This window comes from Rhinoraja longicauda, chromosome 21, assembly GCF_053455715.1.
Source record: "Rhinoraja longicauda isolate Sanriku21f chromosome 21, sRhiLon1.1, whole genome shotgun sequence".
In the NCBI taxonomy this organism is placed as follows: Eukaryota; Metazoa; Chordata; class Chondrichthyes; order Rajiformes; family Arhynchobatidae; genus Rhinoraja; species Rhinoraja longicauda.
Genome location: NC_135973.1, coordinates 451,571 through 468,685, shown reverse-complemented (window position 1 = coordinate 468,685; position 17,115 = coordinate 451,571). Strand labels below are relative to the sequence as shown.

The following is a 17,115-nucleotide window of genomic DNA, read 5'->3' as shown; positions in this document are numbered from 1 at the left end:
GCAGTGCGCTCTGGCCCCGCCCACAGGTGCTCCCCGGCAGCTGTCGCTCAACTTTTCGAACGCGCTGCCGCTGGCCCCGCCCACAGGTGCTCCCGGCAGCTGCCGCGCAATTCCAACGCGCTGCCGCTGCCTCGGGCCCAGGGCCATCCCGACTCTACGGTCGACGCGCCTGGGTGAGTATTTAGTGCCTCGGCCTTACCGGCAGCCGCACCTCCGCGGGTGGTCGGTCCCTCCGGTCGCCGACCCCCTCCGGTCGCCGCACACCTCTGTGGGTGTCGGTCTCCTCCGGGGCTCTCCCGGTTGCCGCACACCTCCATGGGTGTCGGTCTTCCCCGGTCACCGCACATCTCCGTGGGTGTCGGGTCTCCCGGTCTTTCCGGTCACCGCACACCTCCGTGGGGTCGGGTCTCCCGGTCGCCGCACACCTCCATGGGTGTCAGCCTTCCCCGGGGCTCTCCCGGTCGCCGCACACCTCCGTGGGTGTCGGTCTCCTCCGGTCACCGCACATCTCCGTGTGTGTCGGGTCTCCCGGTCTCCTCCGGTTGCCGCACACCTCCATGGGTGTCGGTCTTCCCCGGTCACCGCACATCTCCGTGTGTGTCGGGTCTCCCGGTCTTCCCCGGTCACCGCACATCTCCGTGTGTCGGCTCTCCCGGTCTCTCCCCCGCGAAGCAGTCACAGGCTTCTAATCTCGGGCCTACACAGGTGCTGGGGCGCGACGTTGGCCTACACGCACCTCCCCCAGCAGCTTACAGCGTCACATCGGCAACTCGGCGCCGACTACTGAGCAGGTAACTATACCAACTCACACTGGCCCTGTCGGGATGCACTCCAAACGTCCCGTACCGAGCTGGAAACTTTTCTTTTGTTTTGTTTCCCTTCAGGGCTTTTTTTTTTTTTTTTCTTCTTTTTTTTTCTTCTTTTTAACCTTTTCTGCTTGGGCATGCTTCATTCCCTCCCTAGGCGAAACACCAAGCCGCTGCCACCATGTTGTACTTCGTGGTCCGGTACTTGTTGTACCTTTGTTGTACCTTTGTTGTGACTCTGGAAGGACCACGAGTACACATGTTTAAGATGTTATCATGGTGGAGCTTAACTCCAGGCTGTTTATTCCAAGGCCGCCTGGATCCAGAGTGACCGCCTAATCACACCCATCACTTATATACACAGGCATATAAAGTAGTTCTTGGATACACAAAGTAGTCCCAGCAATATCACAACAAGATCACCAGCTGTCTCACAAACTTGCACAACAATACTTAACCAAGGATGACCCCAGCTTTCCAAGAAAACGTAGTAACATTTGTAGAGGTCTGTTATCTAAGTATCACATGATTAAACATCACGTCTCTGATCAGAGTTAGCAGTAAAGTTGAAAATCCAAAATTTCAGCAAAAAAAAGGTAGTGATGACATCAAGTTGAACCTTGACAATGAGTATCAAAAGATAAGCAATAAAATAAGGGTGAAAAGAGTATGGCAATTTGCACTTTGGAAATGGATTGTGCAATCTGTCAGCCCCATAATCATGGTAACATCACCTGTTTTTTTCAACAAAAGAAAGTTCATTTCCTAATGTTTCTGCTTCCTGCTGATGTACTCCACTAACAGATGATATGACAGAGTGTGGGGACAAATATTTTTTTTTGCCAGAAACACTTGACAGAGACTTCGCAGTTAACGTTCCAAACAGTATAACTGTGAAATGATTCTTGCATTTGATCACATCGAAGAAAACACCTTAGACAGAAATTGTGAACTGCCACATTTTTGTTTAAAAATTACATTATTTATCGTTATATACAGTCAATACAGTCAAGATACGCATTGTGACATCAAATCTATACGTTTTCTTACTATATGTCATCACCATTAGTGTTTCTTCCTTAAACACTGCAATCAGGAGTTGTTTGAGAGGATGTTACAAAGGGCCAAACCCCGTACTGTCCGTTAACAGCGGACATTGGACTATGAATCTTCTTTACGCGGCCTTTTCGGTGGCTGCATCAAGCTTCGGGGTGTCTCTAAACATGTGACCTACACCTTGGAATGAATCCGTGAACAACATTCGCTTGCTGACATCTTCTTCCGGTGGAAAACCAATGTTTCAGTGGACTGAAGCGAGTCTTCCAGCACATGATGACATTTGTTTCGATATGCTTCTCTGGGAGTGACCCATGGAGCTTATTCTATGTCATGTAGCTGCTCGTCTCAGTAAGGGCCCGCAAAAACACAGCCCTTAAGGATGTAGACAATCATCTCATCCACACCGCAGCTATCTTGAGAGCAGATTGAGGTATGAATGGTCTTATAGAGAGGGCTCCCCCACAATTAGCCAAATGCTGTCTTGGTGTTTGTTTGAGAATTCTGGCAATGAGGCTTTCTGTAAAGTGCCATTGGTAGTCTACTTAGGAATCATTCCATGGGATCTACCACCTCCTTCTCCCACAAGGTCTTCAGAGTGTTCCACATTGACCACTGTCAGGTGGACTTGTTCTTGGTGTTTTTCTGCAGGGTCAGGAACATAAGCTGAACCATCTCTTGGTCCACAAGTCATCCAGATAATTAACCATTCTTTATGCCACGATCACACGAGTTTCTATCCTGGTGTAAATGGCCACATTACTGAGATGGCAGCTTTCAGCCTTATTAATCTGTGGTTTGCATACTAGCAGGCAGTCTTAGGATATCTGCTGCCAGGTCACTCAGCAATTTCCAACTATCTTTGAAAAATTTCCCTTGCCTCAGATTTTGTGTGCTGAACACTGCCTTTGTCCAAAACAGAATGCAGGATGCTGGGCCCAGTGCTAAATCTGATCAAAAGGTGAAATACATATAATAAGTAATTCCATTAGGAAAAAACATATCTGACCTTAATCAATGATAAGTAATTTATAAATTACTTATCATATTAATCTAGGCCAACACGCTATTTATTAAATTTTGACCTTCACCCTTTCAAAAAAAGTGATCATTGTTTTACTTTTGAAGGTATTAACATATATAACATATAACAACTACAGCATGGAAACAGGCCTGTCCGGCCCTACCAGTCCACGCCGACCATTCTCCCTGACCTAGTCTCATCTACCTGCACTCAGACCATAACCCTCCAATCCCCTCCTATCCATATACCTATCCAATTTACTCTTAAATAATAAAATCGAGCCAGCCTCCACCACTTCCACCGGAAGCCCATTCCATACAGCCACAACCCTCTGAGTAAAGAAGTTCCCCCTCATGTTACCCCTAAACCTTTGTCCCTCAATTCTGAAGCTATGTCCCCTTGTTGGAATCTTCCCCACTCTCAAAGGGAAAAGCCTACCCACGTCAACTCTGTCCGTCCCTCTCATAATTTTAAAAACCTCTATCAAGTCCCCCCTCAACCTTCTACGCTCCAAAGAATAAAGACCCAACCTGTTCAACCTCTCTCTGATTGAATTTACAAACTCAAGTTAAATATGACACTAGTATTTTCTCCAAATCATGCTAATTTCTTTCAGACTTTAAAGAAAGAACACTTACTTGCAAGTTTATTTGTTTTAATTGAAGTGAAACAAAAAAGCGTATATTGCTATTTTCTCGTTGAAGTGCAAAGTCTTTTAGATCTGAAACTAACCAAAATTATCATTATATGATTATTCAATTCGTTTTTCGAATAGTCCTAGATTATACGAGTGTCATGTTAATTACGTAATAATTGGATGTCCCAATGGTCTTGGTCAAGAAAAGTTGGATATCTTTTCGTTTGTAGGTTGATGGGTATGTTGCAACCTCCAAGAAGAACTTAGTTTAATATAGTTTAGTTTAGAGATACATCTATTGTAACTCTGGCAGAACATTGATTAAGGTCAGAGTAAAAACACAAGTAGCCATTTACATTGTTTCTAGGAGGTTTAGAAAGAAAATGGAAATTTTACTGAAGTATTTTCTTCTTTGTTCGGAAGTTTGAAAATAAGCGTTAAATATCATTGAAAGATCTCTTCAGATTTTCTGTGCCAGCATGAGTGGGAACACAGAGATATGTTTTTTCCTAATAGAATTACCATAGTGGAGATCCTGCCAACTCTCCAAATATTACTGATTTTCTTCAAGGACCAGGAAATCCTTGGTATATTTCAAGGTTGCACAATTCCTCCTCTAGCTCACATTGCCATTCCTCTCAATGACATGGACTGTCTTTCACGTCTATGTGGATGGAGGATCCGGCCCCATGCAAACTTCATGGTCCCAACCTACATCTTGACGTTTTCTCTTTCTTCAGAGGTTTCTACCAATCCTACAGATTTGATGGAAGTTAGGGAAAAATTATGGATCTCTGAATTTAGTGGAAGATCCGCCACATTAAAGTTTTCAGATTTTAAAGAAATAAAAGAATATGGGAACCAGCCGTTATCTGACTGAATGAGAGAGCAGAGACAAGGACCGAATGGCCACACTTGCCTCTTTTATGGTCTGGCATTCTTCTTTTGTGGACAATGCTAGTTTTGGCTGATCCATTATCGCTTACTGCAAGTCTGCCAATATTTAGTTTGGAGGTACAGCAAGGAAACAGGTTGTTCAGCCCACTGAGTACACCCGATCACACTAGTTCTATGTTATCCCACTTCTTCCAATATTGGCTAAGTAAAATGCATTACTTGCATTTTGTTCTCTTAACACCCGCATCATCCGTAAAATTTCCTCCAAATTAAACCGGCCCATACTTTCAAAATCCTCCTAATTAGAGCTCAAAGTCTACCCTGTGGGGTCAACTAACAAAACTTGACTTAACCAAAATATAAACTATCTCATTTCTGATCACAAACACAGTTCATACCAGTGGCAGGTTTTAAAGGAATGTTGACAGCAACCTGCACAATGTTTTTGAGGGTCCTTCCACATTAATAACCTGATTATCTAGTACATAAATCCAGGATATAAATTCTTAGAATTTTAGTACCCTTGTTCAACTTTTTCTAAAAAGAATCCCAAGTCTGCACTGTGTTGTATGCTATGAAAATACTGGAACAAAAATATATTGAATTCCCCTCACCCTTCGAGTGACTACGTTTTAAATTAGATGATATTTATAAAAGATAGACAATACAATAGACAGTAGACAAAAGGTGCAGGAGTAGGCCATTCGGCCCTTCGAGCCAGCACCGACATTCAATGTGATCATGGCTGATCATTCACAATCAGTACCCCGTTCCTGCCCTCTCCCCATACCCCCTAACTCCGTTATCATTAAGAGCTCTATCTAATCCTCTCTTGAAAGCATCCGGAGAATTGGCCTCCACTGCCTTCTGAGGCAGAGAATTCCACAGATTTACAACTCTCTGACTGAAAAAGTTTTTCCTCATCTCCGTTCTAAATGGCCTACCCCTTATTCTTAAACTGTGGTTACTGGTTCTGGACTCCCCCAACATTGGGAACATGTTTCCTGCCTCTAGCGTGTCCAATCCCTTAATAATCTTATATGTTTCAATAAGATCCCCTGTCATCCTTCTAAATTCCAGTGTATACAAGCCTAGTCGCTCCAGTCTTTCAACATACGACAGTCCCGCCATTCCGGGAATTAACCTAGTAAACCTACGCCGCACTCCCTCAATAGCAAGAATGTCCTTCCTCAAATTTGGAGACCAAAACTGCACACAAGTACTCCAGGTGCGGTCTCACTAGGGGCCTGTACAACTGCAGAAGGACCTCTTTGCTCCTATACTCAACTCCTCTTGTCATGAAGGCCAACATGCCATTAGCTTTCTTCACTGCCTGCTGTACCTGCATGCTTACTTTCAGTGACTGATGAACAAGGGCACCCAGATCTCTTTGTACTTCCCCTGTTCCTAACTTGACACCATTCAGATAATAATCTGCCTTCCTAGGTTAATTCCCGGAATGGCGGGACTGTCGTATGTTGAAAGGCTGGAGCGATTGAGCTTGTATACACTGGAATTTAGAAGGATGAGGGGGGATCTTATTAAAACATATAAGATAATTAGGGGATTGGACACATTAGACGCAGGAAACATGTTCCCAATGTTGGGGAGTCCAGAACAAGGGGCCACAGTTTAAGAATAAGGGGTAGGCCATTTAGAACGGAGATGAGGAAGAACTTTTTCAGTCAGAGAGTGGTGAAGGTGTGGAATTCTCTGCCTCAGAAGGCAGTGGAGGCCAGTTCGTTGGATGCTTTCAAGAGAGAGCTGGATAGAGCTCTTAAGGATAGCGGAGTGAGAGGGTATGGAGAGAAGGCAGGAGCGGGGTACTGATTGAGAGTGATCAGCCATGATCGCATTGAATGGCGGTGCTGGCTCGAAGGGCTGAATGGCCTACTCCTGCACCTATTGTCTATTGTCTATTGTCTATTCCTGTTCTTACCACCAAAATGGATAACCTCACATTTATCCACATTAAACAGCATCTGCCATGCATCTGCCCACTCACACAACCTGTCCAAGTCACCCTGCATCCTCATAGCATCCTCCTCACAGTTCACACTGCCACCCAGCTTTGTGTCTTCTGCAAATTTGCTAATGTTACTTTTAATCCCTTCATCTAAGTCATTAATGTATATTGTAAATAGCTGCGGTCCCAGCACCAAGCCTTGCGTGACCCCACTAGTCACTGCCTATATATATATATATCAAATATGCTTTTCCTTATTATAAATTTGACCCTTGCTAATCTTATTCAAATCGAAATTAAATGAATTAAATTGTCACTGAAAGGTTCCCAAAATGTCGTCTGTCCATTACCTCCACAGATGCTGCCTGACCTTCTGAATTCTTTCTTTTTTGGGGTTTTTTTTGTTGAGGATTTCAACATCTATAACTGATAGTTCCAGCTAATCATTTGTTTGCAGTATTACATAACTGTGTGGAAATGAATTTACTGGAGGCACTATCATGTAAATTCTGGAGTTGAAGTTTCCAGAACATTGCAGTCATTTCCTGCTGCTTATGATGCATATTTATTTGAAGTGGTATTAATATTATTAGTCAGAACTGGTCAGGAACACCCTAGAACTGCCCTTTAAAGAAAATATTTTACTTTCATCTCACTGTACCTTCAAGTCCATGAACTCTTTAGTCTTCTTTAAAGTCCATGAACCTCCATGTTATGATTCCTAAAACCACCAATGTGAATCACTCTGCCTGTTCCCTGTTGTATTTTCTGTTCATGAGTACCTGGCTGTTCCAGTTCATGTAAAAGCTTGGTTAATGAATACTTCCAGAGAGCAGAGGTAACTAATACATTCCATACAGTGACTGAGAAGCAGAATAATGTTGTAGCATGTTGCAAAGCTTACATAATGAAATTAATTTAACAGCTCAGAATCAAAAATGATTGCAAATTTGGCTGTTGACATTCTGGCAAAGGCTCAATGTACCAATTTCTACACAGATTAAAAAATGTACAGAATGTGCAAAGTATTGATTGAGCTGTTAATTAGTGATTGACCATTGGAAAATCTACAGTGAAGCTTAAGGTTTTGAGGGGAGAATAGATTATGGTCAGCATCGTGGAGATGTATACTATGGAGATGTATAACAGATTGTTGCCACTCTGGCGCTGTGACAGTTGTTCAACTCTGAATAAGAGTGTAGAATGCATTAGTTACCTCTGCTCTCTGGAAGTATTCATAAAACAAGCTTTTACATGAACTAAGACAGCCAGGTAATCATGAACAGAAAATACAACAGGAAACAGGCAGAATTGAAAATCACCCAATGCACTGTGTTCTCCAACTTTAAGTTTCCAGACTCAGTCCTTGTTATGTATATAGTACAGTTCAATTCAGATACAATGAATACATAAGAAGGGTTAGCTGTGGTAGATTTCCTGGAAACTGTTGGTAGTCTAAGGGTTAATAGTTTTTGTTTTCACACAAATGTGGCTGATATGGAAATGAAATGACAAACCTACTTACCTGCTCAAATAACACCAGACTATGTAACAGAATGCATTTAACATTTTGAGTGCAAAATAGAGATGTTTTGGGTACGATACACAGCTACAATAGTAGACAGTTAACACATATTACTGCACTCTTGTTGTTCTTTGTTTAATTCATACCCTCTGTCCATTTCCAGTGTTTCGGAGTGGTGATATGCATAGTTTTCAAAGCACCCATTCTCTTCCTGCTGGCTCATTGTGCAAAAAAATGTTTCTTGAAGGTTGGGGTTTTCTAGTCCAAAGGCAAAAGTGTTTGCTCCTGTTGAGGCATCTAACCTTAAAAATGAAACAACATAATTTAAGCACCAAAACAACACAAGAATCCATATTTCAATTCAAACAGATTATTTTTTAAGATATTCGCCTGCTAAAGATGATTTTGAGTTCTTAAAAGAGCTTTTGTTTCAAATAGAGACGTTTAAAGATCAGAATGACAGCCATGTTGTGTTTTAATCAGTAATATATTCAACCTATTATAATTAACTGAAATTACCTACACACAAAATTGCACAACATAAAGAATCAAATTTGGATCCTAAATTATTTTTATGAACATTTTTTAATTACAGATAACAGCTAGTTGCCAGAGCAAATTCAGATCCTTACAGTGATATTACTTTGTTTAAGATAAATTACATGCTGTTCTTCAATATGTCACAGACCCAAATTTATGATTACAATCAGGGTGCATTTATCATCAGTCTTTTTTACTGAACATAAATTTTTATGATGCCCCAAATGTTCAGTTAAATCTGTACATCAGAAAGTTAGTGACAGCCTACGTCTACGCAAATTGCACTGTTACAGCCTTCACAAGTATAATCACAACTTCAGTGATATGACTTGAACTGCAATCTTACAAATTATTATACTTGTATAATAACCATTGAAATTGCTCATTCATCCTCTAAGGAGCAAAACTGTGTTTTCAATTATAATTACATGATCATTGTTACAAAAGGCTTTAAGAGTTAAAAATGCTATATTTAAAAGAAACTAGATGACCCATGGACCCATTGGGTTCCCGTTGTGGCACAAGATCCACGTTTAAAAAAATACACAATTTTTTTTTGACATGGTGGAGAGAGAGGAAACTATTTCTGCTGCTCATGGGAATGAATGTTTGCCTGTTCTGTGGACTTTTGAATTTTATAATGTTAAGAGTTAGTTTGTTTGTAGGGCTGTCCATAAGTCGAGTATCCGTAACCCAGGGACGGCCCTTATATTCACATATTATTCACGTTACTTCTGCACAAAAGCTAAAGGTATTGAATTTATGAAGCAGTTTTCTATTTAGAAGGATCCTACTAAGGTTGCACTCCAATCGTATTAGAGCACATTAACATCTCCTCAACAGTTCAATAAGGTCTTGAATATAAGTGACTTGGGCTATCAGCTTCCAGTAGAACAGAGCCAAAAATAAATAATGAGTTCTACCAGAGTGAATTAGAATGCAACATTATATCACTGACATGGGATGCCTTTGTGAACAAATAGGTCAGATCTCTTTCGTTACAACAAAAGAACATTAGGGATAAAAGCACGAGTAGGCCATTCAGTCCTCACAGTCTGTGCCACCCTTCAGCAAGATCACAGCACCATTTCCCTGTCCTATCTCTGTATAGCTTGGCTCTGAAGAGGTATCCACCTCAGTTCTGAATGCAACCGATGACTGTGCATCCACAACCTGGGGGGATTGAGAATTCCGCAGATTCCACCACTCTGTCGGTGAAGTAACTTCTTTACATTTCAGTCCTAAATGACCAATCCATTATTTTGAAGCTCTGGTCTCTATTTCTGGACTCTCGTCAGTGGAAATATCATCCCCTTAATTATCCTGCTCATTTTCATCAAAGATATTCAATGTCAGGCCTTGCACAAGCAAGACTGTTCATGTTTCACTGAATGCAGTATGATTTTAAATATTGATTGATCACTGCATTGGTATGTGCAGTTATATTCATGCTGCTACAAAATATCTGTGCCTTTGAAAGAATAAAGTAAGAACCAAACAATGTAAAGTACCTGATCTAGGAGAACATTTTAGAAAGTGCAAGGTTCAAATTCTAATACGACTATTGTTGAGGGAAGCTTGTTTAATAATAAATTACAAACCTAGTAACATGCAAAGCAGAAGTCACACAGTTCAAGATGCCTGTTCTGTCATTCAGTAAATCCATGATTGAATTTCTGTCTAAACCAATTTGATTTCCTCGCTATCCAAATATCTATATAACAGTATTTCAATATTGGATATACTCAATGTAAGTTTTCACATCTTTGGGTAATATTAAAGATTTGCATCCATCCAAGTAATGAAATGTATGTTTATCTGACATCAAATGAATAGGCTGCTCATCCCCCAGTAATAGAATCTACCACCTACAGAAACATGCTCTCAGCATTTATCCTCTCAAACCATTTCAGACAATCTTGTATCATTTCTCATGTCTTCAAAATACTTTTGCCTTCATGGGAAGTAAGTCCTTCCTTTTGGAGATGAAAACCAAAAAGCACTCTGTGTGAGTTCCCACCACAGTGTTGCACAAATGTTGTAAGCTTCAATCATATACCCATGTCACGCACTTCCCTCTGAAAGCCAAGATTTCTCAGAGTTTTTTAACAAATTAAAATATATTCTGCTTTAATTTTCCTGGTAAAGTGAATGTTCTCATATTTTGCACATATTAAACTTCTTCTGTCACTTTGCTCATCTTTAAACCACCTCCACCCTTTCTCAGATTCTTTGCATCCTTTCCACTTTCCAATAGAATTATAGTTCACAACTGTGCCTGATGTAAGAATAACATTTAGTGACTGTATCCCTCAACTACCACCAGTATACAACCAGAGAGAACAGATGTCATGGCATTTCCCATACATCCTTGTGACATGGAATTTTCCCTGTGACCTCCTCTCTGGTATGTGTTCCTTAATACCACCCTGGGTCTCCTACTACCCACATACGCAAGGACAATTTATCTTACCCAAATCACCTAACAACCATCCATCAATGGGGTATGGGAGGAAATCAGAACACCTAGGGGAAGCCTGCAACCTAGCCCACACTTAGGGGAAGCCTGACCTGCTGAATCCCTTTGAGAAATCTTCCCTAATATCTGCTCATTAGCTTGGTGCCACATTTTTGGTTGATAGCACTCTTCTTTAGCGTCTTAGAACTTTTTTCATAAAAGGAAAATTGTTGTTTTTTTTCTATACTCAAAATAGGTGCCCATTTACTCTTGATATTCAAGAAACACAGAATGCTGGAAATATGAGCAGGTCAGGTGGTATCTGTGGAGCGAGAACGGAAGCTAACATTTCAGATGAATGACCTTTCATCTTGGATTTCATTGCCAGAACATAAGGGAGAGTTTTTTAAATGTTTGCAAACTTGGGTAAAAGGTTGTTTTCTTTATAAATTGGTGACCCTCTCAGAAGTAGACAGATAGTTAGGATTATCATTGGCCAAGATCAATAAGCAAAATTACAATTATTTTTCCAGAGGGTTATTAGAACATGGGATGTTTCATCATAACATTCAGAGAGACAGCTACCAGACCTTATTTAAAGAGAATCAAATAATTTAAAGTACGATTAAATACTTCAACTGACAAATTAAAAATGTTTTCAAAAATTTCCAAGGTTCTTTACGACCAATTAAATCCGATTAAAGTCTAATCATCCTTGCAAAATATAAAAGGTTGCACATTATGCAAATGATAATGTCATAATGTGTCTCAATTGCATTAGTGGAGGGGAAAAGGTTTTCCAGGGTGCTGAAAATAATTCCTGTGTTTTCTTTGAAATGGTGCCAGGGAATCTTTGACATCAATGGTAGAAGGTTTTCAGTTTACCATCTCACCAGAAAAGCAGTCCCTCTGGTTCTGCTGCCTTCCTCCAGATTGTATTTGTGTAGAGAGACGTAAAGACAGCTTTCTGACTCCCTTAATAATTGCAACACTGACGTCAGCTAATGTTATAACGGTATTACTTTCATAATTAAGGAACCTTGTTAAAGCAGAACAAAGTCTGAAGAAGGGTCCCGACCTGAAACGTCACCTATCCCTTTCCTCCAGAGATGCTGCCTGACCCGCTGAGTTACTCCAGCACTCTGGGAAACGTCACCTATCCATGTTCTCCACAGATGCTGCCTGACCCGCTGAATTACTCCAGCACATTAAGTCTATCTAAAGCATAATAAACATCTGTATTACTAATAAGAAACAGTTTTATTTATTAGCAATGTTTTCTATTTTGCTGCACATGTTGATTTGAAGGATCTTGGCTCTCTCCCTTTCCACAAATGCTACCTTATTTTCTGAGTGTTCCCAACTTTTGTGTTTGTTTTGCAACGTCGTTGTTTCAGAGACACTCGCTTTCAAAGCTATAAAATGTAAACATTTTAAATCAATACGGCATAATATCGTAATTTTTAGCCTGCGATTTGATTTTTTTTAATGATTACCAGAGGGAAATTGACTCAGATTAAAAGTTACCTTTCCTTCGAAGCCCCAAGAGGAAAACCTCTAATGATGTTACATTGCCACAGTACAGGTTCTCACTGCGCCTGTGAATGAAGGTCAGAAGTCTTCCCAACTGGAACCGAAATGGAGAAATCAATCAACTACCTGCTTTGTTCATTTCTCAATGCGAGTTTTTAGGCGACAGATTTAAAACCATAAATATGGATTTACATCAGGGTAAACATAATAAAAATAATAAATGATTAATTGTAACTATGTACAATAATTCAAATAAATTAAGCAATGGTATGAAGGTGAATGCAAATCAACCTACCAGTAAATCATCAAACGACTGCACATGAATTATTCCCGCTGCTGGAAAAGAGAAATAGAACACAGGCTTATTTTATCGGCAATTCTCCATACTTGCGGTTATGGTCAATTCTGCGTTCCCTCTGAAGTATTTACGTGGCGATGTTGGCTCCATGGAAACAAATGGTGATGAAATCCCCTCCTCCCGGAACTCGCTGTCCATCCCACTCACCTGCCACGGTTAATCGCCCGAATGTGTACACGGACTGAGGCGGAAAACGATGTCCCAGGAATAGAATAATGAATTACAGGTCGCTGAGGTAGAACAGTGGTTCGAAATATTAAACAAATTGCACATTCCGGCAAAAATAACTTCACTAAGAAAGGTATTCAAAGTTCAGAAAACACAGCCAGCATATCCACACAGCAAAATTTATGTTGCCAACTTTAATAAAGAAGATAATTTCAGTTAAATTGTTGCTTATTTTGTTGTGTAACTGCATATTATAAATTAATACTTAAATGTATTTTCAAACACAATTTCTATTTTTATTTGTTAACATTTAGCGTTTAATTATGTATGTAGATTGCCCCTTTAGTTTTGCTTAGTTAGAGCTACATAATGGGACAGGCCCAGCAAGTCCATATTGACCACCTCTCACCTGTTCACACTAGTTCTAAGTTATCCTGCTTTCTCATCCACTTCCTACACACCAGGGGCAATTTACAGAGGCCAATTAATCTACAACCCCGCCCACCTTTGGGATGCGGGCAGAAACCTGAGCATCCGGAGAAAACCCACATGGTCACAGGGAGGACGTGCAAACTCCACACAGATAGCATCGGAAGTCAGGATCAAATTTGCACTTTATCAGAAACATTTACAAGCATTAAAAGGGGATGGCGCGGTGGCACAGCAGTAGATTTACTGCCTTACAGGGCCAGAGACCCGGGTTTGATCATGCCTTCGGGTGCTGCCTGTATGGAGTTTGTGCGTTCTCCCTGTAGGTTTTCTCCAGGAGCTCCGGTTTTATTCCACACTCCAAAGACGTACAGGTTTGTAGGTTAATTGGCTTTGGTAAAAAGTGTAAATTGTCCCTAGTGTGTGTAGGATAGTGTTAGTGTGCGGGGATCACTGGTTGGCGCAGACTTGGTAGGCTGAAGGGCCTGTTTCTGCGCTGCATCTCTAAACAAATCTAAATTAAACAGCGAAATAGGCTGACAGAGGGCACCAAGGTGGTGCTGGTTGGTCTCAGGAAGTGTCATCCAGACTCTGGTCATTAGCCCTAGATGGTTCTACCTCAAGGAGAGTGATGGAATGGAGGCCATGAGGTGGCCATGAGGTGGCCACGATGCACATGGCCACAGAGTACATGGGAGGTGAGCACAAGAGCAGGTCAAAGGTAGCACAAAATGCTGGAGTAACAGCAGGTCAGGCAGCATCTTGGAGAGAAGGAATGGGTGACGTTTCGGGTCGAGACCCTTTTTCAGACTGGAAGGACTTCAGACTTCAACTGCATCTGCAGTTAGTTTCCTACACAAGAGCAGGTCACCTCAGCTCAAATCCAAATGATAACACTTGATATATTGAAATGGATCATGTAGTCACTAGACAGTTTTAAATTTAACTGAGATCAATGTTTTAAAGCACGAGATACATACTGACCTCAGGAATCATTTTCAATTGTTAACGAATAAGCCTACGCATAAACACTGCAAAGCATTCAAGTATTTTATAGAATACAAAATGAGTCCTCATATCTCTGAATGTCAACCATTTGGTTAGCTATTATGATCATTAGATTAGCCAATGGGGAACATCAAGTTAAAAGAAAACACACAACTGCAAGTAAAAATAACCTGGTTGAGTACTGATGCAGAGAAGGGCAGATTTATAATCCAAGTCTCTTCTTATAGGCTGTTCACATGATGTAGTTTAGTTTATTGTCATGTGTGCCAATGTATAACATATTTGTTTAACCTGATATAACTATATATATACTTATATTCAAGCACATGAAGGTACAAATTCTGATGTTATGATTAACGTTTATGTTCCAATTCAGGCCAAAAATATCAAAAAATATGCATTCCTTACTTAAAATACAGAACATGGATAGGAAAGGTTTCATGGGCCATGAACCGAATACAAGCAAATAGGACTAGCCCCATATGCCAACCAAGTTAGCATAGTAGTTAAGGTGAGCCAAAGGACCTGTTTCCATGCTGTACAGCTCCATGACTTGACACTGTACCTATAGTTTCTTTGTTTCAGTAACTTATATCTTTGTTTTTCATTTACTAAGTAATCATCTAGTTTGTCATTTGAATAGAATTGACTTCTCAGGTGGAAAATTTCCCAATTTATATTTCCAATTATGAGCCACAGAAAAACCTCTTTATTTTCTCTTCATAAACTACCTATCTCACTAGTAAATTTACTATTCATACCTTTGCCTTAATTCAAGTCAATGATAAAAAATTGTAGAAAGCTGAGGCCTCAGTATCAGTCCCTGTGGGACACCACACATTAAATCCTGCCAACAAGTCTTTTTCTATCTTATAGAGACGTATAAAATCATAAAAGGATTAGACAAGCTAGATGCAGGAAAAATGTTCCCAATGCTGGGGGAGTCCAGAACCAGGGGACACAGTCTAAGAATAAAGGGGAGGTCATTTAAAACTGAAGGTATCACAAAATGCTGGAGTAACTCAGCAGGTCAGGCAGCATCTAGGAGAGAGGGAATGGGTGACGTTTCGGGTCGAGACCCTTCTTCAGACTGAAGAAGGGTCTCGACCCGAAACGTCACCCATTTCCACTCTCCTAGATGCTGCCTGACCTGCTGAGTTACTCCAGCATTTTGTGATACCTTCGATTTGTACCAGCATCTGCAGTTATTTTCCTACACATCATTTAAAACTGAGGTGAGAATAAACTTTTTCACCCAGAGTTGTGAATTTGTGGAATTCACTGCCTCAGAAGGCAGTGGAGGCAAATTCACTGGATGAATTTAAAAGAGAGTTATATAGAGCTCTAGGAACTAATGAAATCATGGGATATGGGGAGAAGGCAGTTACAGGTTACTGATTGTAGATGATCAGCCATGATCACAATGAATGGCAGTGCTGGCTGAAAGGGCCAAATGGCCTCCTCCTGCACCTATTTTCTATGTTTCTATGTTTCTTTCGTGTCCATCATCTAGGTTTCAAATGTTACATCACTGTCATCGTCCCTCCTGAAAAGGGCACAATCAGTGGGAGCCATCACTTGCACAATAGATGATGGTGGTAGCAGAATTAGCTCAGGACACACTTCCAGTTTCCAGCCCCGCGACATGGACGCTTCAGCTATGGGGCCCTGCCAACAAGTAAAAGACCCATTTATGCCAACCCTCTGTTTCTTGTTGGTTAACCGACCATCTGCCCACAATTACCTCTTACAACATTAGCTTTTATTTTCTGCAATAACCTATGGCGCAAGACTTTATCAAGAGTCTAGTGGAAATTTAAATGTAATAATCCGCTGGTTCCCTGTAATCCACAGAACTCTAATAAATTGGTCAAGCACTACATCCGTATCATTAAAGCACATTCACAGTATTTGATCATAATGGAATTTTCAAAGTGCTCTATTATAATATCTTTGACAATTACTACTAATACTGGCTTATAGTTTCATTATTTTTGTCTCCATTCCTTTTTGATAATAGGAGTTATATATACAATTTTCTAATCTGATAGACCCTTCCACAAACCCTATGAATTTTGTAAAATTAAAATCAATGCATCAACTCTCACGTCAGGCATTTCCTTTGAGACCAAGGATAACTTGTAGTTCCAACAATTTGTTCACATTCCAGAATCACATACCTGGTCATTGCAGACACAAGGAACTGCAGATGCCGGTTTACAAAAAAAAGACACAATGTGTTGAAGTAACTCGGCAGGTCAGGCAACATCTCTGGAGAACGTGGATAGGCAACATTTTGGGTCTGGACCTTTTTTCAGACAGGTTGTCTGAATCATAAAACATCACGCATCGACATTCTCCAGAAATGTTGCTTGACTTGCTGAGTTACACCTTATAGCACTTTGTCTCTTTCTTTCTTGATGATTGACATTTCACTGGGTTCCTCCCTGTGTTCAAATCCCCTACTTTGTTCTAGGTTTGGGGTGTTATTTATATCCTCCAGTGAGGACTAATGCTAAACACCTGTTAATTCATCTGCCATGTACTTGCTTCCATTATTAATGTCTGGTGCAATGTCAGAGCTGCCTGGCCAGGAAACGATAAGGAGCTGAGAGGAGTCCATCTCAATTCTCTCACAGGAAGACATGCAAACTGAGGAATGTGGAGGCATGGTGCACAATTCTTTGCAATGACTTGGCAGCAATTCAGC

At 40.7% G+C, this 17,115-nt stretch overlaps 1 protein-coding gene across 1 annotated transcript in view; it reads right to left on the bottom strand.

Annotated features, from left to right (window-relative positions):
• The window catches only part of tmc5 (transmembrane channel like 5), a 63,171-nt gene extending 54,981 nt beyond the window's left edge, over nucleotides 1–8,190 (bottom strand). The window contains exon 1 of the mRNA XM_078418396.1: nucleotides 8,058–8,190. Within this exon, the coding sequence (XP_078274522.1) occupies nucleotides 8,058–8,134 (77 nt within the window). The 5' untranslated portion in view covers nucleotides 8,135–8,190. The remainder of the gene's footprint in view (nucleotides 1–8,057) is intronic.
• Nucleotides 8,191–17,115: the final 8,925 nt, after the last annotated feature.